Raw genomic sequence first — 23,468 nt, 5'->3', positions numbered from 1 at the left:
GGCGCAGCCCCGATCCGATGCTCGAGTCGTTCTCTTCAGTTTAGCGCTGTCCTAGTTCTATCTGGGAAAGCTGGGTGACTACCAATATGGCCGCCATCACCGCTCCCAAACATGGTCACCCAGCTTTCCCAGGAGTCTGTCTAGTTCCTATTAGATTCTTATGACCGGCGAGATATCGTTCTTTCACCGCTATAGTGACTTATACTGTAAGTTAAGATGGGACAAATGGTCTAAAGAACAACCAAGTCGTTTACGCCAGTTTTTAATACAGACTGTGACGCGTGCGGTAAAATTAGCATTAATTTTGGGTTTTTTGTTTAAATCTTTTGACAAATTTGAAAAGTGAATGGAAAAGTGGGCGGGGTCTAAACTGGTGTTTTTTTTTTTGGCGCAAATCTATTTGAAGAATAGAATTGTGCGCCTTGGACTGCTCTGCGCAAAATTTATTCGAACTTCCTCCATACAGCCGTCTTAGTAAACGTGACCATTACTCCTTATAACATTTACACTGTTATGGAGGCAGCAGACCTGGTGCCCATAACAACCAATCATCAGCGCTTTCATTGTACTAGTGCAGGTTAGAAAATGAAAGCCGTGATGTGATTGGTTGTAACAGCTCATAGCAACAGATTCTTCCCCTGTAGGATAAAGAATGAAACTACTGATCTGATTGGTTGCTATAAACCCATAACAACCAATCAGATTCCATTTGTTTTTCTTCATTGCTGGTTGGGATATTAAGCAGAGATGTGATTGGTTGCTATAGACCCATAGCAACATGTTTCTAGATTTTATTCTGGTGTAGGTTAAAAATGAAAGCAGTGACCTGATTGGTTGTAGTGGCCCATAGCAACAAACCCACTGTAAATTAGAGTGGTAAAACTGTCACCTGATTGGTCGCTATATAATAAAAAAAAAACACCTGGCCATTGCGCCAAATGCATTACATTGTGTGCGCCATTTTGATCAATTTGGCTTAATATGTGCCAAATTCAAAAAATGTTCTTTATAAAATGTCATCACTATGGATAAGTCTCTGTTCCCTACAGCATTTGAGTATTCCCGGCGCGTACGTCAAACGTTTCCGTAGGGCTCCATTCACTGACTGATGCCAAGAGTGTCCGTAGGCCGGGCCGCTATATGTGGACATACCATTTTAACTGTATAGATTACGCAGTATATGTTTTTGTTTAACATGGGAGCCTATTGGCGACTTCTGATACTGTACGCCTACACAATGGCACGTCACAGCCTTCTGTGGGCGGTAAATGTAGGGAAATCCACGTGGCTTATATATCCAACGTAGGACTCAAATGTGGCTAAAAAAATAAATTAACCCCAGCATGTCCCTCACTTTTTGGCCTGATCTGTACTTAATAATTTCTCGTGAATTAGACTTAAGACTCGCGTCCACTGTGATTCGCTTTAAATACGTAACGGCGCCTTCAATGGTCACTTATGCCCTAAATGACCTTGGATCTATTGCAAAAAAGTCTCAGCCATTTTGGATTTAGGTCGGTGGTGACTTTCTCCCTCCAAAAGGTAAACCTCAGAATTGCAACACGAGAGCGAGCGTCACCTCAGCGACCGAGGCCGCGTTCATATGGCGGGATGTTTAGTTAATGCAAGATCCTTGGGATCTGATCCAATTTTTGGCAAAAAAAACCCCCAAACCTCTCCCTCTGTATTCGTTTTCCTCGACTTGGGCACGTTATAAAGATATTTTTTCCTGAAAATAAAAAAATTGCAGGAGCAAAGAGAATGGAGACCGAACTGATCTGAACCCCCCCCCCCAGCTGCTGCGGTTATATGAGGCCATTGCCCAAAGCAACCAATCAGAACACACTAATTAATATGCACTGGGAAGAGGCGCCGTTCTCTTATTGGTTACTGAGGAAACAAAAATTTTTTTACAATTTTATTAAAATTATTTGATAAGAAAAAAAAAAACTCACAATTTCCCCCTTCCCAACATTAAGTACAAAAGTATTTTTCGTTTTCGCTACGAACGTACGGTGGAAAAATAAAAAACACAATTTCATAGGTCAAAATAATAAAAACTTTAACCTGAGTCTTTATATCCTACAAAGGACGGACGGCCGTGTTATGGCTGAACCAATCAGATTGGTAGATGTGGGTGACATCATGGCTTCTTGGTGTAGGCGGGGCTACACCGGGGAAGGGTTTCGTAATCACGCCGTCTCATCCTTCACAGCTCTACATCGGGCAGGATACATATAAATGAAATCGGGGTCAGTCTCGTCTGGGGGTCGGCCTCATCAGTTTAGTTCATCAGACAACACGGCCGACTTCACCGCGCACAGGCAACAGGAACACAAAAGCGCAATAGGTTGTAAGCCGCCTGGAACTCATTGTGTACAGCAAAGACACATGGGAAAATATAAGAAACGGGGAGACGATAAAGTGTCTGATATTTAAAGAATCCGTCATCACATTATAAGTGCCCTGTCTCCTACGTGATGTGATCGGCGCTGTAATGTAGATCATGGCAGTTTTATATTTAGAAAAATGATCATTTGTGACGGAGTTATGACCTATATTACCTTTATGCTAATGAGATTCTTAATTGACAACTGGGCGTGTTTTACTATATGACCAAGTGGGCGTTGTGGAGAGAAGTGTATGACGCTGACCAATCAGCGACCAATCAGCGTCATACACTTCTCTCCATTCATTTACACAGCAGATAGTGATAGTGTGTATGTGACTGCACACCGCAATATAGCCATAACACGTTACTCATATACATTACCTCCAGCCAGGACGTCGTCTGTATTCAGAATTCTGACGCTTCGGTACTGTTTGTGTGAGATTTACAGCAAGGCAAGCGTAATAGTGTTTTAAATGACCGGTTACACCGTAATCTCGCGAGATTACGCTTGCCTTGCTGTAAATCTCACACAAACGTTAGTAAAGTGTCAGGATTGTGAATAGACATCGCGTCCTGGCTGGAGGTGATGTATATTCACTGTCAGGACACTGCAGTAAGGGTGTGGTGTGTGTGCGCGCACATAGTGATATCACTATGTGCTGTGTAAATGAATGGAGAGAAGTGTATGACGCTGATTGGTCACTGATTGGTCAGCGTCATACACTCCTCTGTACAACGCCCATTTGGTCATATAGTAAAAACACGCCCAGTTGTCCATTGAGAAACTCATTAGCATAAAGCTAATACAGGTCATAACTCCGTCACACATGATCATTTTTCTAAATAAAAACCACTGCTGTCACCTACATTACAGCGCCGATCACATCATGTACGACAGGGCACTTATAATGTGGTGACGGACTCTTTAACCCCTCTACTGCTGTACGTGGATGAAAAAGCGGGGGGAAAAAAAATATGAAAAGAAAATCAGCTTCACATTTTTTTTGCAGCGTTGCTGTGGACTCTCTGGTCATTCCTGCAAGAAAGAGGAAAAAAAAGTGACAATCCTGATTTAATCTAAACTTAAAGGTTGTCAGAGCCCCGCCCCCTGTAGTGTCATCAAAAATATATCTAACTAGACCCATTATTAACGGCCCATCCTCCGATTACAGTCTGATTTTTGGATTCTTCGCAGATACCGTCCAGGACAAAATAACGCCGCATGCTACGATGTCTTGTCCGGTTAAGCCACAGACACCGTAGCGGAAACCTGACGGAACCCATATGAGTCAGCGGGTTACACCGGGCGCCGATGGTGTCAGTCATGCCCCGGGTGCTGCACTGATGGTATTTCCCCACTCTGTTTCTATTGCTCTGCTTAGACATAGGAACAAACGCAGATGTGAACAGTGCCTAAGATAAGACCATATAGATTTATTTTTTTCTCATTTAATTTACTTTTTATTTTATTTTTTAAAAGCGTTCCGATCATTAGAATGTTTTTTTTTGCATAAATCAGTAGTACATATACATACATGAAACTTTCCCCTGATATAAGTCATCTCCCCGGCCTGCAGCCCCCTCCCCGTCCATCAAGAACCATGCAGTAAATGGAGAGGGAGGAGGGGGATGCAGCTGCAGTATAGTCTCTTTTACACAAGCCAATGATCAGGAAAACGATCGTATGGTTTATGCAGCATGAAATATTCTCGTTGGCAGCACAGCTCGGTCTGTAAACGGAGAATTGCTGCCGACATGATGGAAATATATGGGGACGAGCGATCGATCGTCCCCATTCATCACTGATCATCGCTCCTTGTAAAGAAGCAAAAACGAGCGCCGATCAACGATGATCGGCGCTCTATTACACGGCCCATGTTGGGTGGTGTAATAGGACCCGGTGTCTTCGTGTCAGAGATGGGTGGGTGAGGAGTATCGGATTTCACACCGCTATGGGATGTGCGAGCAGCAGGACAAAACCCCAAAGTAGGGTCCAACCACATGGGGAAGGGTCCTCAGAAAACGCGACCATGTAAAGGGGGGAGAGTGGTTGCTATGGGCAACAAAGACTTATTTTATTTGTGTAAGCGATGTGTTAATATTGTCCTCAGAAGGTGGAGCGCCCCTTTAACCCCGCCCTCACCTGTCTGGCCAGACGGTCTATGTAGGACCTGTAGTTCCTCTGGATGAAGCTCAGCGCGGTGGTGAAGCAGCTCTGCAGTAAGTTAGGGACGCTGCTGCCAACTTTGCTGGTTAAAGACATGGCGACCACCAGCGTGGCCTTCTCCAGATCCATCCCAGGGGGGAGGTTGTCCATCAAACTCTTGACGGCGTCTTCAAATCGCTGCAAATAAATTCCGGTTACAACGATCACATTTCTTAAACGCGCCATTTTTTTGCTAGGCCGTTGCCGTATTGCCTCATAGATCCTCTATAAAGAGTTTCTGTCGCCGCTCCTGGCACTTCATGGGGGATACAATTATTTACTAAAACAGACATGACCGCATCTCTTGTTAGAACTTTGCAATGTGCCGCCGTTCCTCTGTTACTCCCCTTAGAAATGTATGAATTGACAGCTGGGTGTTACAAGAGGGGGGGGGGGGTGTGTGTGTGTCTATGCACAGACCAATCAGTGCTGACAGTGTAGACTACACAGGGACACGCCCCTTTGACAAGGAACGGTAACACCCAGTTGTAAATTCATCCATTTCTAGGAGGAATAACAGAGGAACGACATGCAGTTCTAAGAAAACTTATTCTAGTATTGTTTTTACATGGGAAAATACTAAAACACACATGTCAGGAGGGGGAGGGGAACAGGACAGGCAGTTATTTTTGTTAGTTTATTCCCCTTTTCTCCATTCACAGCCAAAGCTGTTCCAAAATTCTGTGTTTAGATTTACCCTCCCCGGTTGCTGCGTTATTATACATACATCCTCCGTCAGAGACTCGTTGAGAATATCGTTCACTAAACTTTCCACAACTTCCGATTTGATTCTTCCTTCTTGTTCAAAGCGGTCTCCAAACATCGCCAACTGGGCGCCTATCCTGCGGCAAAGCTCTTCATCGATTTCAGACTGCGGCCCTGCAGTGAATAGAAGTTTTTTAATAAATTTATGCAAAATTCAGCAATGTTGTCAGGACTCATCTGGACCTGTCAGGCAGGAACAGGAGCTCTGACAACCTTTTTCTCAGTTGTCAAGAGAACGGCTGCTAATATGTTCATGCGTTACATTCTCATCATAATTCCACCCTACAGGAGAGAAACCAATAATGCTATTGAAACGACCGTTCTGCAGGTTGAACAAATAGAAAGTGATTTGTGAGATCCGGTTACTGCCAAACAATTATATCCTCACCGCTGTCCGTCTCCAGAGAACCACATAAGGGGCCGAAACCATAACTGTCCGTCTGCAGGTCACCATCTCCACCGTCCGACTTCACCAAAGACCGAAGCTCCGCGTCAAACTCAACATCCGGACATTTCTGACACTCCAAGAAGGCGAAAAAAATCAGTTTCGCGCTCATCCTAATAAGAAAAACGTACAAGAAAGTATTATAGTATATCCCTGTATATAGGGGGCAGTATTATAGTAGTTATATTCTTGTATATAGGAGCAGTATTATAGTAGTTATATTCTTGTATATAGGGGGCAGTATTATAGTAGTTATATTCTTGTATATAGGAGCAGTATTATAGTAGTTATATTCTTGTATATAGGAGGTAGTATTATAGTAGTTATATTCTTGTATATAGGAGCAGTATTATAGTAGTTATATTCTTGTATATAGGAGCAGTATTATAGTAGTTATATTCTTGTATATAGGAGCAGTATTATAGTAGTTATATTCTTGTATATAGGAGGTAGTATTATAGTAGTTATATTCTTGTATATAGGAGCAGTATTATAGTAGTTATATTCTTGTATATAGGAGCAGTATTATAGTAGTTATATTCTTGTATATAGGGGCAGTATTATAGTAGTTATATTCTTGTATATAGGGGCAGTATTATAGTAGTTATATTCTTGTATATAGGAGCAGTATTATAGTAGTTATATTCTTGTATATAGGAGCAGTATTATAGTAGTTATATTCTTGTATATAGGAGGCAGTATTATAGTAGATATATTCTTGTATGTAGGGGCAGTATTATAGTAGTTATATTCTTGTATATAGGGGGCAGTATTATAGTAGTTATATTCTTGTATATAGGGGCAGTATTATAGTAGTTATATCCCTGTATATAGGGGGCAGTATTATAGTTGTTATATTCTTGTATATAGGGGCAGTATTGTAGTAGTTATATTCTTGTATATAGGGGGCAGTATTGTAGTAGTTATATTCTTGTATATAGGGGGCAGTATTATAGTAGTTATATTCTTGTATATAGGGGCAGTATTATAGTAGTTATATTCTTGTATATAGTGGCAGTATTATAGTAGTTATATTCTTGTATATAGGGGGCAGTATTATAGTAGTTATATTCTTGTATATAGGAGCAGTATTATAGTAGTTATATTCTTGTATATAGGAGCAGTATTATAGTAGTTATATTCTTGTATATAGGGGGCAGTATTATAGTAGTTATATTCTTGTATATAGGGGCAGTATTATAGTAGTTATATTCTTGTATATAGGGGGCAGTATTATAGTAGTTATATTCTTGTATATAGGAGCAGTATTATAGTAGTTATATTCTTGTATATAGGAGCAGTATTATAGTAGTTATATTCTTGTATATAGGAGCAGTATTATAGTAGTTATATTCTTGTATATAGGGGGCAGTATTATAGTAGTTATATTCTTGTATATAGGAGCAGTATTATAGTAGTTATATTCTTGTATATAGGGGCAGTATTATAGTAGTTATATTCTTGTATATAGGGGCAGTATTATAGTAGATATATTCTTGTATATAGGGAGCAGTATTATAGTAGTTATATTCTTGTATATACGGGCAGTATTATAGTGGTTATATTCTTGTATATAGGAGCAGTATTATAGTAGTTATATTCTTGTATATAGGGGCAGTATTATAGTAGTTATATTCTTGTATATAGGGGGCAGTATTATAGTAATTATATTCTTGTATATTGGGGGCAGTATTATAGTAGTTATATTCTTGTATATAGGATTCAGTATTATAGTAGTTATATTCTTGTATATAGGGGGCAGTATTATAGTAGTTATATTCTTGTATATAGGAGCAGTATTATAGTAGTTATATTCTTGTATATAGGAGCAGTATTATAGTAGTTATATTCTTGTATATAGGAGCAGTATTATAGTAGTTATATTCTTGTATATAGGGGCAGTATTATAGTAGTTATATTCTTGTATATAGGAGCAGTATTATAGTAGTTATATTCTTGTATATAGGGGCAGTATTATAGTAGTTATATTCTTGTATATAGGGGCAGTATTATAGTAGATATATTCTTGTATATAGGGAGCAGTATTATAGTAGATATATTCTTGTATATAGGAGCAGTATTATAGTAGTTATATTCTTGTATATAGGAGCAGTATTATAGTAGTTATATTCTTGTATATAGGGGCAGTATTATAGTAGTTATATTCTTGTATATAGGAGCAGTATTATAGTAGTTATATTCTTGTATATAGGGGCAGTATTATAGTAGTTATATTCTTGTATATAGGGGCAGTATTATAGTAGATATATTCTTGTATATAGGGGGCAGTATTATAGTAGTTATATTCTTGTATATAGGATTCAGTATTATAGTAGTTATATTCTTGTATATAGGGGGCAGTATTATAGTAGTTATATTCTTGTATATAGGAGCAGTATTATAGTAGTTATATTCTTGTATATAGGGGGCAGTATTATAGTAGTTATATTCTTGTATATAGGAGCAGTATTATAGTAGTTATATTCTTGTATATAGGGGGCAGTATTATAGTAGTTATATTCTTGTATATAGGGGGCAGTATTATAGTAGTTATATTCTTGTATATAGGGGGCAGTATTATAGTAGTTATATTCTTGTATATAGGGGGCAGTATTATAGTAGTTATATTCTTGTATATAGGGGGCAGTATTATAGTAGTTATATTCTTGTATATAGGGGGCAGTATTATAGTAGTTATATTCTTGTATATAGGGGGCAGTATTATAGTAGTTATATTCCTGTATGTAGGGGGCAGTATTATAGTAGTCATATTCTTGTATATAGGGAGCAGTATTATAGTAGTTATATTCTTGTATATAGAGGCCAGTATTATAGTAGTTATATTCTTGTATATAGGGAGCAGTATTATAGTAGTTATATACTTGTATATAGGGGCAGTATTATAGTAGTTATATTCTTGTATATAGGAGCAGTATTATAGTAGTTATATTCTTGTATATAGGGGGCAGTATTATAGTAGTTATATTCTTGTGTATAGGAGCAGTATTATAGTAGTTATATTCTTGTATATAGAGGCAGTATTATAGTAGTTATATTCTTGTATATAGGGGGCAGTATTATAGTAGTTATATTCTTGTATATAGGAGCATTATTATAGTAGTTATATTCTTGTATATAGAGGCCAGTATTATAGTAGTTATATTCTTGTATATAGGGGGCAGTATTATAGTAGTTATATTCTTGTATATAGGGGCAGTATTATAGTAGTTATATTCTTGTATATAGGGGGCAGTATTATAGTAGTTATATTCTTGTATATAGGGGCAGTGTTATAGTAGTTATATTCTTGTATATAGGAGTAGTATTATAGTAGTTATATTCTTGTATATAGGAGCAGTATTATAGTAGTTATATTCTTGTATATAGGGGCAGTATTATAGTAGTTATATTCTTGTATATAGGGGGCAGTATTATAGTAGTTATATTCTTGTATATAGGGACAGTATTATAGCAGTTATATTCTTGTATATAGGGGGCAGTGTTATAGTAGTTATATTCTTGTATATAGGGGGCAGTATTATAGTAGTTATATTCTTGTATATAGGGGCAGTATTATAGTAGTTATATTCTTGTATATAGGGGCAGTATTATAGTAGTTATATTCTTGTATATAGGGGCAGTATTATAGTAGTTATATTCTTGTATATAGGGGCAGTATTATAGTAGTTATATTCTTGTATATAGGGGCAGTATTATAGTAGTTATATTCTTGTATATAGGGGCAGTATTATAGTAGTTATATTCTTGTATATAGGAGAATTATTATAGTAGTTATATTCTTGTATATAGAGGCCAGTATTATAGTAGTTATATTCTTGTATATAGGGGGCAGTATTATAGTAGTTATATTCTTGTATATAGGGGCAGTGTTATAGTAGTTATATTCTTGTATATAGGGGCAGTATTATAGTAGTTATATTCTTGTATATAGGGGGCAGTATTATAGTAGTTATATTCTTGTATATAGGGGCAGTGTTATAGTACTTATATTCTTGTATATAGGAGTAGTATTATAGTAGTTATATTCTTGTATATAGGAGCAGTATTATAGTAGTTATATTCTTGTATATAGGGGCAGTATTATAGTAGTTATATTCTTGTATATAGGGGGCAGTATTATAGTAGTTATATTCTTGTATATAGGGACAGTATTATAGCAGTTATATTCTTGTATATAGGGGGCAGTGTTATAGTAGTTATATTCTTGTATATAGGGGGCAGTATTATAGTAGTTATATTCTTGTATATAGGGGCAGTATTATAGTAGTTATATTCTTGTATATAGGGGCAGTATTATAGTAGTTATATTCTTGTATATAGGGGCAGTATTATAGTAGTTATATTCTTGTATATAGGGGCAGTATTATAGTAGTTATATTCTTGTATATAGGGGCAGTATTATAGTAGTTATATTCTTGTATAGAGGGGCAGTATTATAGTAGTTATATTCTTGTATATAGGAGCAGTATTATAGTAGTTATATTCTTGTATATAGGGGGCAGTATTATAGTAGTTATATTCTTGTATATAGGGGGCAGTATTATAGTAGTTATATTCTTGTATATAGGGGGAGTATTATAGTAGTTATATTCTTGTATATAGGGGCAGTATTATAGTAGTTATATTCTTGTATATAGGGGGCAGTATTATAGTAGTTATATTCTTGTATATAGGGGGCAGTATTATAGTAGTTATATTCTTGTATATAGGGACAGTATTATCGTAGTTATATTCTTGTATATAGGGACAGTATTATAGTAGTTATATTCTTGTATATAGGGGGCAGTATTATAGTAGTTATATTCTTGTATATAGGAGCAGTATTATAGTAGTTATATTCTTGTATATAGGAGCAGTATTATAGTAGTTATATTCTTGTATATAGGAGGCAGTATTATAGTAGTTATATTCTTGTATATAGGAGGCAGTATTATAGTAGTTATATTCTTGTATATAGGGGCAGTATTCTAGTAGTTATATTCCTGTATATAGGAGGCAGTATTATAGTAGTTATATTCTTGTATATAGGGGCAGTATTATAGTAGTTATATTCTTGTATATAGGAGCCAGTATTATAGTAGTTATATTCTTGTATATAGGAGGCAGTATTATAGTAGTTATATTCTTGTATATAGGAGCAGTAGTATAGTAGTTATATTCTTGTATATGGGGGGCAGTATTATAGTAGTTATATTCTTGTATATAGGGGCAGTATTATAGTAGTTATATTCTTGTATATAGGAGGCAGTATTATAGTAGTTATATTCTTGTATATAGGGGCAGTATTATAGTAGTTATATTCTTGTATATAGGAGGCAGTATTATAGTAGTGATATTCTTGTATATAGGAGGCAGTATTATAGTAGTTATATTCTTGTATATAGGAGCAGTAGTATAGTAGTTATATTCTTGTATATGGGGGGCAGTATTATAGTAGTTATATTCTTGTATATAGGGGCAGTATTATAGTAGTTATATTCTTGTATATAGGAGGCAGTATTATAGTAGTTATATTCTTGTATATAGGGGCAGTATTATAGTAGTTATATTCTTGTATATAGGAGGCAGTATTATAGTAGTGATATTCTTGTATATAGGGGGCAGTATTATAGTAGTTATATTCTTGTATATAGGAGCAGTATTATAGTAGTTATATTCTTGTATATAGGAGGCAGTATTATAGTAGTTATATTCTTGTATATAGGAGCAGTATTATAGTAGTGATATTCTTGTATATAGGGGGCAGTATTATAGTAGTTATATTCTTGTATATAGGAGCAGTATTATAGTAGTTATATTCTTGTATATAGGAGGCAGTATTATAGTAGTTATATTCTTGTATATAGGGGGCAGTATTATAGTAGTTATATTCTTGTATATAGGGGGCAGTATTATAGTAGATATATTCTTGTATATAAGGGCAGTATTATAGTAGTTATATTCTTGTATATAGGGGGCAGTATTATAGTAGTTATATTCTTGTATATAGGGGACTGTATTATAGTAGTGATATTTTTGTATATAGGGGGCAGTATTATAGTAGTTATATTCTTGTATATAGGGGGCAGTATTATAGTAGTTATATTCTTGTATATAGGAGCAGTATTATAGTAGTTATATTCTTGTATATAGGGGGTAGTATTATAGTAGTTATATTCTTGTATATAGGAGCAGTATTATAGTAGTTATATTCTTGTATATAAGGGCAGTATTATAGTAGTTATATTCTTGTATATAGGGGCAGTATTATAGTAGATATATTCTTGTATATAGGGGCAGTATTATAGTAGTTATATTCTTGTATATAGGGGGTAGTATTATAGTAGTTATATTCTTGTATATAAGGGCAGTATTATAGTAGTTATATTCTTGTATATAGGGGGCAGTATTATAGTAGTTATATTCTTGTATATAGGAGCAGTATTATAGTAGTTATATTCTTGTATATAAGGGGCAGTATTATAGTAGTTATATTCTTGTATATAGGGGGCAGTATTATAGTAGTTACTATAATACTGCCCCTATATACAGGAATATAACTACTATACATCTTTTCCTGACATCTTTCAAAACTTTCTAGGAAGGTGCACGAAAGCATCTAAAATACATAACACATTTAGGGCACAGCATGTTCACCACTTTTTCCCACATTTTGCTTAGTAAATGTCCCCCATTCTTTACAACCAGAGACTGAATACCCATCCTGATCTTGTTCTGATCAACCATTAAACAGTTGTTACAATGTGTCAGTGCAGGTTATAGCTACGAGGGATTCGAGCGGAGGAGGAATCAGCTGTACGGCGGACACAGACATACCCGTCACTTCTCCAGATCAGGAATCCAGTAAACACATGTAGCAGTTTTATTACAATGTTATAGTAGTTTCTTGTTTCTTTTTTTTTTACTAGAAAATAATTGAGGACATTGGGACGGAGCAAATAAAGATCAGTCTGCAGTTCAGGGACTTTATATACTTGAGGAATGGGGGTTTTACTCAGGGAATCTTTAAATCGGAGTATTATTATTACTACTAATCGAGTTGATCGGTTCTGATGATGGAAAAGAGTCTACGATCACAACATTTATCGCACAGGTTTACGATTAAGCACCGATGCCCGGAAGTGGGAATTGCAACGATCTGGATAATTTTACATATGGAAGATAAATCAGATTGCGGTGTATGGCCCTTTAAAAGAATATTCCCATCTGAAGCATTTATGGCATATTCACAACATACTGCGGATGAAAATACATCACCGTGTGATTGGTTGGGGTCCTACCGCCAGTATCTGCACCAATCGGAAGAGGAGAGGGGTCACGACTGGGGTTCTACAGTAAAAGGGCGGCCTTAAAATGAAGATTTAAAGGCTTAAAGGGGTATTCCATGATTTCATATTGATGGTTTAGACAATGTGTGATTGGCGGAGGGTCTTAATGCACAGAAGAAGAGGCAGTGCGACCTCGAGCAGCCCACCCCTTCACTGCTAAGTGTCCGGTTCGCTCTTCCCGGTTCTGATCTCAGCACACGGTCACAGTCCTCGCGATCGGGGAAGGGTACCAACCGTCAGACCCCCACAAATTAAATACTTTTTGGCATTTCCTGTGGAGCTGCAGGATTTAGTAATAAAAAAAAAGTTTCACTAAGTTGTCAACTTGTCAAAAGTGAAACCTCCGGAGCCGCCTCGAGTCTCTCACCTCCTTATACTTGTCTCTGATGTGCGGTGATGTCACTGTCTACAGGGAGCGGAAAATACCCGAAACTTGTCTCAACACCAGAGACTTGTTAACTCAAGACGTGTAATGTAATCTCCCCTAAAACCACAGAATTTATCATTTTCCTGTCTACCCGAAATGAGCTGAAGAAGCACAGAATGTTATATAGTTATTAACAGGCTGTTCACCCTCAAAATAATCTGCAGGGGTCAAGGGGGACCCCATGGCGGTCCCCACAGTCAGCAGTGTTTAGTTATTATAAAGGAGAACATATCTAGTACAACTGAAAACCAGCCTGTATATCATGTGTGAGAGGTTGTCACAGCCCCGCCCCCTGTTACTGACATCACTGATATATAATATAATTACACTGTGATCAGACATGAGATCCACACATCTTATATACAGTAACAGCTATTCATCTATTACTACTGACAACCAGCCTGTATATCATGTGTGAGAGGTTGTCACAGCTCCGCCCCCTGTTACTGACATCACTGATATATAATATAATTACATTGTGATCAGACATGAGATCCACACACCTTATATACAGTGACAGCTATTCATCTATTACTACCGACAACCAGCCTGTAGATCATGTGTGAGAGGTTGTCACAGCCCCGCCCCCTGTTACTGACATCACAGATATATAATATAATTACATTGTGATCAGACATGAGATCCACACATCTTATATACAGTAACAGCTATTCATCTATTACTACTGACAACCAGCCTGTATATCATGTGTGAGAGGTTGTCACAGCCCCGCCCCCTGTTACTGACATCACTGATATATAATATAATTACACTGTGATTAGACATGAGATCCACACATCTTATATACAGTCACAGCTATTCATCTATTACTACTGACAACCAGCCTGTATATCATGTGTGAGAGGTTGTCACAGCCCCGCCCCCTGTTACTGACATCACTGATATATAATTACACTGTGATCAGACATGAGATCCACACATCTTATATACAGTAACAGCTATTCATCTATTACTACTGACAACCAGCCTGTATATCATGTGTGAGAGGTTGTCACAGCCACGCCCCCTGTTACTGACATCACTGATATATAATATAATTACACTGTGATCAGACATGAGATCCACACATCTTATATACAGTCACAGCTATTCATCTATTACTACTGACAACCAGCCTGTATATCATGTGTGAGAGGTTGTCACAGCCCCGCCCCCTGTTACTGACATCACTGATATATAATTACACTGTGATCAGACATGAGATCCACACATCTATTACTACTGACAACCAGCCTGTATAGCAAGTGTGAGAGGTTGTCACAGCCCCGCCCACCGGTTACTGAGCGGTTGTCAACCTATAAACATTTGACACAAGGGATGTTATGCGGTGTCCCTTTTACACTGGGCAATTATCGATCATCTGCTGGTCGTATAGTTTTTAAAAAACGGAACTGTTATTGTTGTCGGCGGCTCATCTTGGTGTGTAATCAGGTAGACGCGCCGCCGCCATGATAATAATGGATGGGGACGAGCAGTCAGAGTAACGAGCGCTCGTCCCCATACATATTTCCTTGTGATAGGAGAAAATGATCGCCGATCAACCAACTGTCTTGTTGATCGGCACTCGTTGCAACGGCCAAAATTGTGATAGGGCCTCTGATTTTTGGTGCATCTAAGGGCGTGTTCACCCAACGGAACAGAAAACGAACGGTGATGTGAACAGGCCCTGACCTGCAACATGTGGACACGGCCTAAAAAGCAGATGTAGAGTTTTTAGCAGAGTATGAAAAAAACGTGCACTATCTACGCTGTGTGAACGAGAGCTTATTATGTTTAACACCGCGCCCTGAGTAACCGGTGACCTGCCGGGACATGCGCAGCGTATGATGGGCCGGGCTTCACACACCCCGCGGCACTTCACATTTTTTTCCTTTCTTCCTCCGTTCTATTTGGCGCCCGATATGTAAATCAGCCCCTGAACGCGCTCTGACCCTGTCCAATCAGCTACGGAGAGAGTCCGGGCGGCTCGCGCTGTGTTCCCTCCCGCGAGATCTCACACGGACAAGATTGGAGGAGAGGAAGTGAGAAATATGTTTATTACACTCATCCAACTGCATCATATAATCTCCAGGGACAGTCCGCTACTGGGCCGTGTATCTAATCCTGTCATGTGTGATACGTCCGCTACTGGGCCGTGTATCTAATCCTGTCATGTGTGATACGTCCGCTACTGGGCCGTGTATCTAATCCTGTCATGTGTGATACGTCCGCTACTGGACCGTGTATCTAATCCTGTCATGTGTGATACATCCGCTACTGGGCCGTGTATCTAATCCTGTCATGTGTGATACGTCCGCTACTGGGCCGTGTATCTAATCCTGTCATGTGTGATACGTCCGCTACTGGGCCGTGTATCTAATCCTGTCATGTGTGATACGTCCGCTACTGGGCCGTGTATCTAATCCTGTCATGTGTGATACGTCTGCTACTGGGCCGTGTATCTAATCCTGTCATGTGTGATACGTCCGCTACTGGGCCGTGTATCTAATCCTGTCATGTGTGATACGTCCGCTACTGGGCCGTGTATCTAATCCTGTCATGTGTGATACGTCCGCTACTGGGCCGTGTATCTAATCCTGTCATGTGTGATACGTCCGCTACTGGGCCGTGTATCTAATCCTGTCATGTGTGATACGTCCGCTACTGGGCCGTGTATCTAATCCTGTCATGTGATACGTCCGCTACTGGGCCGTGTATCTAATCCTGTCATGTGTGATACGTCCGCTACTGGGCCGTGTATCTAATCCTGTCATGTGTGATACGTCCGCTATTGGGCCGTGTATCTAATCCTGTCATGTGTGATACGTCCGCTATTGGGCCGTGTATCTAATCCTGTCATGTGATACGTCCGCTACTGGGACGTGTATCTAATCCTGTCATGTGATACGTCCGCTACTGAGCCGTGTATCTAATCCTGTCATGTGTGATACGTCCGCTACTGGGCCGTGTATCTAATCCTGTCATGTGTGATACGTCCGCTACTGGCCCGTGTATCTAATCCTGTCATGTGTGATACGTCCGCTACTGGGCCGTGTATCTAATCCTGTCATGTGTGATACGTCCGCTACTGGGCCGTGTATCTAATCCTGTCATGTGTGATACGTCCGCTACTGGGCCGTGTATCTAATCCTGTCATGTGTGATACGTCCGCTACTGGGCCGTGTATCTAATCCTGTCATGTGTGATACGTCCGCTACTGGGCCGTGTATCTAATCCTGTCATGTGTGATACGTCCGCTACTGGGCCGTGTATCTAATCCTGTCATGTGTGATACGTCCGCTACTGGGCCGTGTATCTAATCCTGTCATGTGTGATACGTCCGCTACTGGGCCGTGTATCTAATCCTGTCATGTGTGATACGTCCGCTACTGGGCCGTGTATCTAATCCTGTCATGTGTGATACGTCCGCTACTGGGCCGTGTATCTAATCCTGTCATGTGTGATATGTCCGCTACTGGGCCGTGTATCTAATCCTGTCATGTGTGATACGTCCGCTACTGGGCCGTGTATCTAATCCTGTCATGTGTGATACGTCCGCTACTGGGCCGTGTATCTAATCCTGTCATGTGTGATACGTCCGCTACTGGGCCGTGTATCTAATCCTGTCATGTGTGATACGTCCGCTACTGGGCCGTGTATCTAATCCTGTCATGTGTGATACGTCCGCTACTGGGCCGTGTATCTAATCCTGTCATGTGTGATACGTCCGCTACTGGGCCGTGTATCTAATCCTGTCATGTGTGATACGTCCGCTACTGGGCCGTGTATCTAATCCTGTCATGTGATACGTCCGCTACTGGGCCGTGTATCTAATCCTGTCATGTGATACGTCCGCTACTGGGCCGTGTATCTAATCCTGTCATGTGTGATACGTCCGCTACTGGGTCGTGTATCTAATCCTGTCATGTGTGATACGTCCGCTAGTGGGCCGTGTATCTAATCCTGTCACGTGTGATACGTCCGCTACTGGGCCGTGTATCTAATCCTGTCATGTGTGATACGTCCGCTACTGGGTCGTGTATCTAATCCTGTCATGTGTGATACGTCCGCTACTGGGCCGTGTATCTAATCCTGTCATGTGTGATACGTCCGCTACTGGGCCGTGTATCTAATCCTATCATGTGTGATACTGCCTGCTGAGCTGTGTATCTAATCCTGTCATGTGGGATACTGTCTGCTGAGCTGTGTATCTAATCCTATCATCTGTGATACTGTCTGCTGAGCTGTGTATCTAATCCTATCATGTGTGATACTGTCTACTACTGAGCCGCTGTATCTAATCCGGTCATGTGTGATACTGTCTGCTGTATCTAATCCTATCATGTGTGATACGGTCTGCTGAGCGGTGTATCTAATCCTACCATGTGTGATACTGTCTGCTGTGCCGCTGTATCTAATCCTATCATGTGTGATACTGTCTGCTGAGCCGTGTATCTAATCCTGTCATGTGTGATACTGTCTGCTGAGCTGTGTATCTAATCCTATCGTGTGTGATACGGTCTGCTAAACTGTGTATCTAATCCTATCATGTGTGATACTGTCTACTACTGAGCCGCTGTATCTAATCCGGTCATGTGTGATACTGTCTGCTGTATCTAATCCTATCATGTGTGATACGGTCTGCTGAGCGGTGTATCTAATCCTACCATGTGTGATACTGTCTGCTGTGCCGCTGTATCTAATCCTATCATGTGTGATACTGTCTGCTGAGCCGTGTATCTAATCCTGTCATGTGTGATACTGTCTGCTGAGCTGTGTATCTAATCCTATCATGTGTGATATTGTCTGCTGAGCTGTGTATCTAATCCTATCATGTGTGATACTGTCTGCTGAGCTGTGTATCTAATCCTATCATGTGTGATATTGTCTGCTGAGCTGTGTATCTAATCCTATCATGTGTGATACTGTCTGCTGAGCTGTGTATCTAATCATATCGTGTGATACTGTCTGCTGAGCTGTGTAGCTAATCCGATCAAGTGTGATACTGTCCGCTGAGCCATGTATCTAATCCTATCATGTGTGATACTGTCTGCTGAGCTGTGTATCTAATCCTATCATGTGTGATACTGTCTGCTGAGCTGTGTATCTAATCCTATCATGTGTGATACGGTCTGCTGAGCTGTGTATCTAATCCTATCATGTGTGATACTGTCTGCTGAGCTGTGTATCTAATCCTGTCATGTGTGATACTGTCTGCTGAGCTGTGTATCTAATCCTGTCATGTGTGATATTGTCTGCTGAGCTGTGTATCTAATCCTATCATGTGTGATACCGTCTGCTGAGCTGTGTATCTAATCCTATCATGTGTGATACTGTCTGCTGAGCTGTGTATCTAATCCTATCATGTGTGATACTGTCTGCTGAGCTGTGTATCTAATCCTATCATGTGTGATATTGTCTGCTGAGCTGTGTATCTAATCCTATCATGTGTGATACTGTCTGCTGAGCTGTGTATCTAATCATATCGTGTGATACTGTCTGCTGAGCTGTGTAGCTAATCCGATCAAGTGTGATACTGTCCGCTGAGCCATGTATCTAATCCTATCATGTGTGATACTGTCTGCTGAGCTGTGTATCTAATCCTATCATGTGTGATACTGTCTGCTGAGCTGTGTATCTAATCCTATCATGTGTGATACGGTCTGCTGAGCTGTGTATCTAATCCTATCATGTGTGATACTGTCTGCTGAGCTGTGTATCTAATCCTGTCATGTGTGATACTGTCTGCTGAGCTGTGTATCTAATCCTGTCATGTGTGATATTGTCTGCTGAGCTGTGTATCTAATCCTATCATGTGTGATACCGTCTGCTGAGCTGTGTATCTAATCCTATCATGTGTGATACTGTCTGCTGAGCTGTGTATCTAATCCTATCATGTGTGATACTGTCTGCTGAGCTGTGTATCTAATCCTATCATGTGTGATATTGTCTGCTGAGCTGTGTATCTAATCCTATCATGTGTGATACTGTCTGCTGAGCTGTGTATCTAATCATATCGTGTGATACTGTCTGCTGAGCTGTGTAGCTAATCCGATCAAGTGTGATACTGTCCGCTGAGCCATGTATCTAATCCTATCATGTGTGATACTGTCTGCTGAGCTGTGTATCTAATCCTATCATGTGTGATACTGTCTGCTGAGCTGTGTATCTAATCCTATCATGTGTGATACGGTCTGCTGAGCGGTGTATCTAAGGCATGGTTTTGGCTACGTTCGGTATCTTTGTTTATATTCAGTTCCCTCTTTGGAGAAAAGACCAAAAATAAATGTAAAAAAGGCGCAAAAAACATCAGATTCCGGACCCTTCATGTACGGAGATGTGTGAACCGTCAGCGCTACGTGAATAGTAATATACAGGAGGCGCACGGACGCGAAGAGACGGACGACAATTATTACCGTAGAAATTACCGCTTTATACAACGTAAACTTCCGATAATCCGGCGCGTTCAGGATCAGATTTAACGGAGGCGGATATGGAGATATACCGTATAATATATATACACACCCCCTACAGTATAAGGAGCGGCTGATATCCCCCCTATGTGTTGTGCCCCCCAATAAAAATATCAGCCAACAAATCTCATTCATCTCTTCTTCCCGTCAGCTGGTGGAGCCCTCGCCTGGGCCAGACCCTAATAAGTGAGAGCCAGGCGCCCCCCACCCCGATGTGTCCCCCCTCAGAGTGCACAGTGTCAGGCAGGAGGCTGCACAGGGGGAGGTCATAAGGGGACGCGGTACCTGCAGCAGACGAGGCCTCAGCGCCCGGCCGGAGTCTTCCTTCCTTATCGTCTTTCTCCTCCTCCTCTTATATAGGACAACCCACGGCCACACCCATTAAAGCCACACACACCCGCACAGGAGCGACCGCTGCGATCCCGCAACTCACTCAATGTCTATCAGATCGTGTCTCCTTATAATAAATATCAAAATAACAGTGAAGAACATGAAATAATGGGGAATGTAGTCCTGAGACAGTATCACACCATAGGATTAGATACACAGCTCAGCAGACCGTATCACACCATAGGATTAGATACACAGCTCAGCAGACAGTATCACACCATAGGATTAGATACACAGCTCAGCAGACAGTATCACACCATAGGATTAGATACACAGCTCAGCAGACCGTATCACACCATAGGATTAGATACACAGCTCAGCAGACAGTATCACACCATAGGATTAGATACACAGCTCAGCAGACAGCATCACACATGACAGGATTAGATACACAGCTCAGCAGACAGTATCACACATGATAGGATTAGATACACAGCTCAGCAGACAGCATCACACATGACAGGATTAGATACACAGCTCAGCAGACAGTATCACACATGATAGGATTAGATACACAGCTCAGTAGACAGTATCACACATGATAGGATTAGATACACAGCTCAGCAGACAGCATCACACATGATAGGATTAGATACACGGCTCAGCAGACAGTATCACACATGACAGGATTAGATACACAGCTCAGACAGTATCACACATGATAGGATTAGATACACAGCTCAGCAGACAGTATCACACATGGCAGGATTAGATACACAGCTCAGAAGACCATATTACCCATGATAGGATTAGATACACAGCTCAGCAGACAGTATCACACGATAGGATTAGATACACAGCTCAGCAGACAGTATCACACATGATAGGATTAGATACACAGCTCAGCAGACAATATCACACATGACAGGATTAGATACACAGCTCAGCAGACAGTATCACACATGATAGGATTAGATACACAGCTCAGCAGACAGTATCACACATGGCAGGATTAGATACACAGCTCAGACAGTACCACACAGGAGGCTTAGATACGGCGGCGCTGACACTGAGGACAGGACACATTATAATGTGTTGGATTTCTCCAGGACGCAGCTCTAGGCCTTGTATGAGAATCACCAGACAGGAAGGGGAGGGGTTTACCATAGCAACCAATCAAATCGCTGCTCTCATCTTCCCTGCAGTGAATACAGCTGGAATGTGATTGGCTATTATTAGCCCCTCCTTCACTTCCTGACCGTTTCCCTTGGACTTCCACATGAAAAGCAGACAAGATGGTGGAGAACGTCCGCGCTGAATGAACGGCGTCCTCAGGACTCGCGGCGTCTCTAGTTCTCAACCACAAGACTTTAATTCAAATTACCAAATATTTTATTTTTCACATTAGCTCCACCCTCAAATACTGACCACACCCCCATAATGACAGCGAACTCCCCCCCCCCCCCCCCCGAAACAGCGCCCCAGCCAGAGTAGTCAGCGACTAAGGCCTCACGCACAACGTGTTTTTGTGTACACAATTCACCAGCAAATCTGCGGGTGAATTTCGGACCCATTCATTGCTATGGCACCGGGCACACGGCCGCGGGTTTCACGGTCCCTTCGAGGACCGCAAACATGAGCCGCAGAAACTCAGGACACGTCTTATTACGGCCGCAAATTCACTACGGACTTGACCATAGAAGTCAATGGGCCCGTGGAAACTGCGGATACGCCTCGTGCGACATCTGGAATTTTGCGGGAGTGTTGCTAAGCGACGATCGGACGTTTCCCTTGCACTTTTTCATATGATCCGCATTTGGCGGACGACACACGGATGAGATTCCACGCTCCGGGAATTCGTAGACCAGAAAACCTCTACGGTCGTGTGCACGAGACCCAACGCTACAGACGACGTCCGGACTCTGCGGAGATCGAGGGATTATTATTTACGCAATTCCACGATATATTCGCCGGTCGTTTGTTTTGGAAACCGCACGAAAGAACGAAAGACTCTCATCGCGGTTACGAAGAAAACACCCGATTATTGTAACAAAAACGGAAGTCCTGGGAACGTTAACGACGCGATAATATCAGAGATTGGCGCTCGTTTTTACAATCTCTTTCCGTGTTAGCGGCCCCCAGCACCGCGGGCCACAGAATCCCCCCAAATCCTGGATTACATAACATGGCAAATGCTGGTTGTCAGTCACATGTCATCTGCCTGACAACCAGCGTTATAAGCTCCTCCCACCTCCAGGTGCTGCAGTACAGGGTGCACCGGTCAGGGGTGCAGGGGCTCAGAGAGAGAGAGAGAGGGGGGGGCATATACTTCATATCCGTCTTATTTACGTCATATAGAGAATGTTTACTGACGGCGACTGCGATCCCCCCGCGGGACACCAGATATTTATATCCCAAAGTGAGACGCCGCGTACTCACCTTATATAACACCAGCCCCGCTCCAAAACACGGCAGGGAGATCTGCAGAACATCGCTCCTCTACCTCCTGATACATAGTGATATATCCTGCAGATTATTACACCACTGACCTCTCTACAGATCTGCAGAACATTGCTCCTCTACCTCCTGACAGATACATAGTGATATATCCCGCAGATTATTACACCACTGACCTCTCTACAGATCTGCAGAACATCGCTCCTCTACCTCCTGACAGATACATAGTGCTATATCCTGCAGATTATTACACCACTGACCTCTCTACAGATCTGCAGAACATCGCTCCTCCTCCTCCTGACAGATACATAGTGATATATCCTGCAGATTATTACACCACTGACCTCTCTACAGATCTGCAGAACATTGCTCCTCTACCTCCTGACAGATACATAGTGATATATCCCGCAGATTATTACACCACTGACCTCTCTACAGATCTGCAGAACATCGCTCCTCTACCTCCTGACAGATACATAGTGCTATATCCTGCAGATTATTACACCACTGACCTCTCTACAGATCTGCAGAACATTGCTCCTCTACCTCCTGACAGATACAGTGATATATCCTGCAGATTATTACACCACTGACCTCTCTACAGATCTGCAGAACATTGCTCCT

The 23,468-nt window shown here is 40.9% G+C and overlaps 1 protein-coding gene across 3 annotated transcripts; it reads right to left on the bottom strand.

The window, feature by feature from the left end:
- Positions 1-3,221: 3,221 nt before the first annotated feature.
- Positions 3,222-21,522, bottom strand: BID (BH3 interacting domain death agonist). Of its 3 annotated transcripts, XM_075859784.1 has the most exons (6): positions 21,424-21,512; positions 20,343-20,514; positions 5,752-5,921; positions 5,326-5,477; positions 4,536-4,736; positions 3,224-3,428 (listed from the first exon to the last, which is right to left on the bottom strand). In XM_075859784.1, the coding sequence occupies exons 3-6, from the start codon at positions 5,918-5,920 to the stop codon at positions 3,423-3,425; spliced, it is 528 nt and encodes a 175-aa protein (XP_075715899.1). In that variant the 5' UTR covers position 5,921; positions 20,343-20,514; positions 21,424-21,512; the 3' UTR covers positions 3,224-3,422. The 3 variants fall into 3 exon arrangements, with proteins under 3 accessions (XP_075715898.1, XP_075715899.1, XP_075715900.1); XM_075859783.1 differs by lacking the exon at positions 20,343-20,514 and having other exon boundaries at positions 3,222-3,428; positions 21,424-21,522; XM_075859785.1 differs by lacking the exon at positions 21,424-21,512 and having other exon boundaries at positions 20,343-20,701.
- Between the last annotated feature and the right edge of the window lie 1,946 nt (positions 21,523-23,468).

Source organism: Rhinoderma darwinii, chromosome 3 (assembly GCF_050947455.1).
Source record: "Rhinoderma darwinii isolate aRhiDar2 chromosome 3, aRhiDar2.hap1, whole genome shotgun sequence".
Classification (NCBI taxonomy): domain Eukaryota; kingdom Metazoa; phylum Chordata; class Amphibia; order Anura; family Rhinodermatidae; genus Rhinoderma; species Rhinoderma darwinii.
This window is presented reverse-complemented; position numbering and strand designations above follow the sequence as displayed.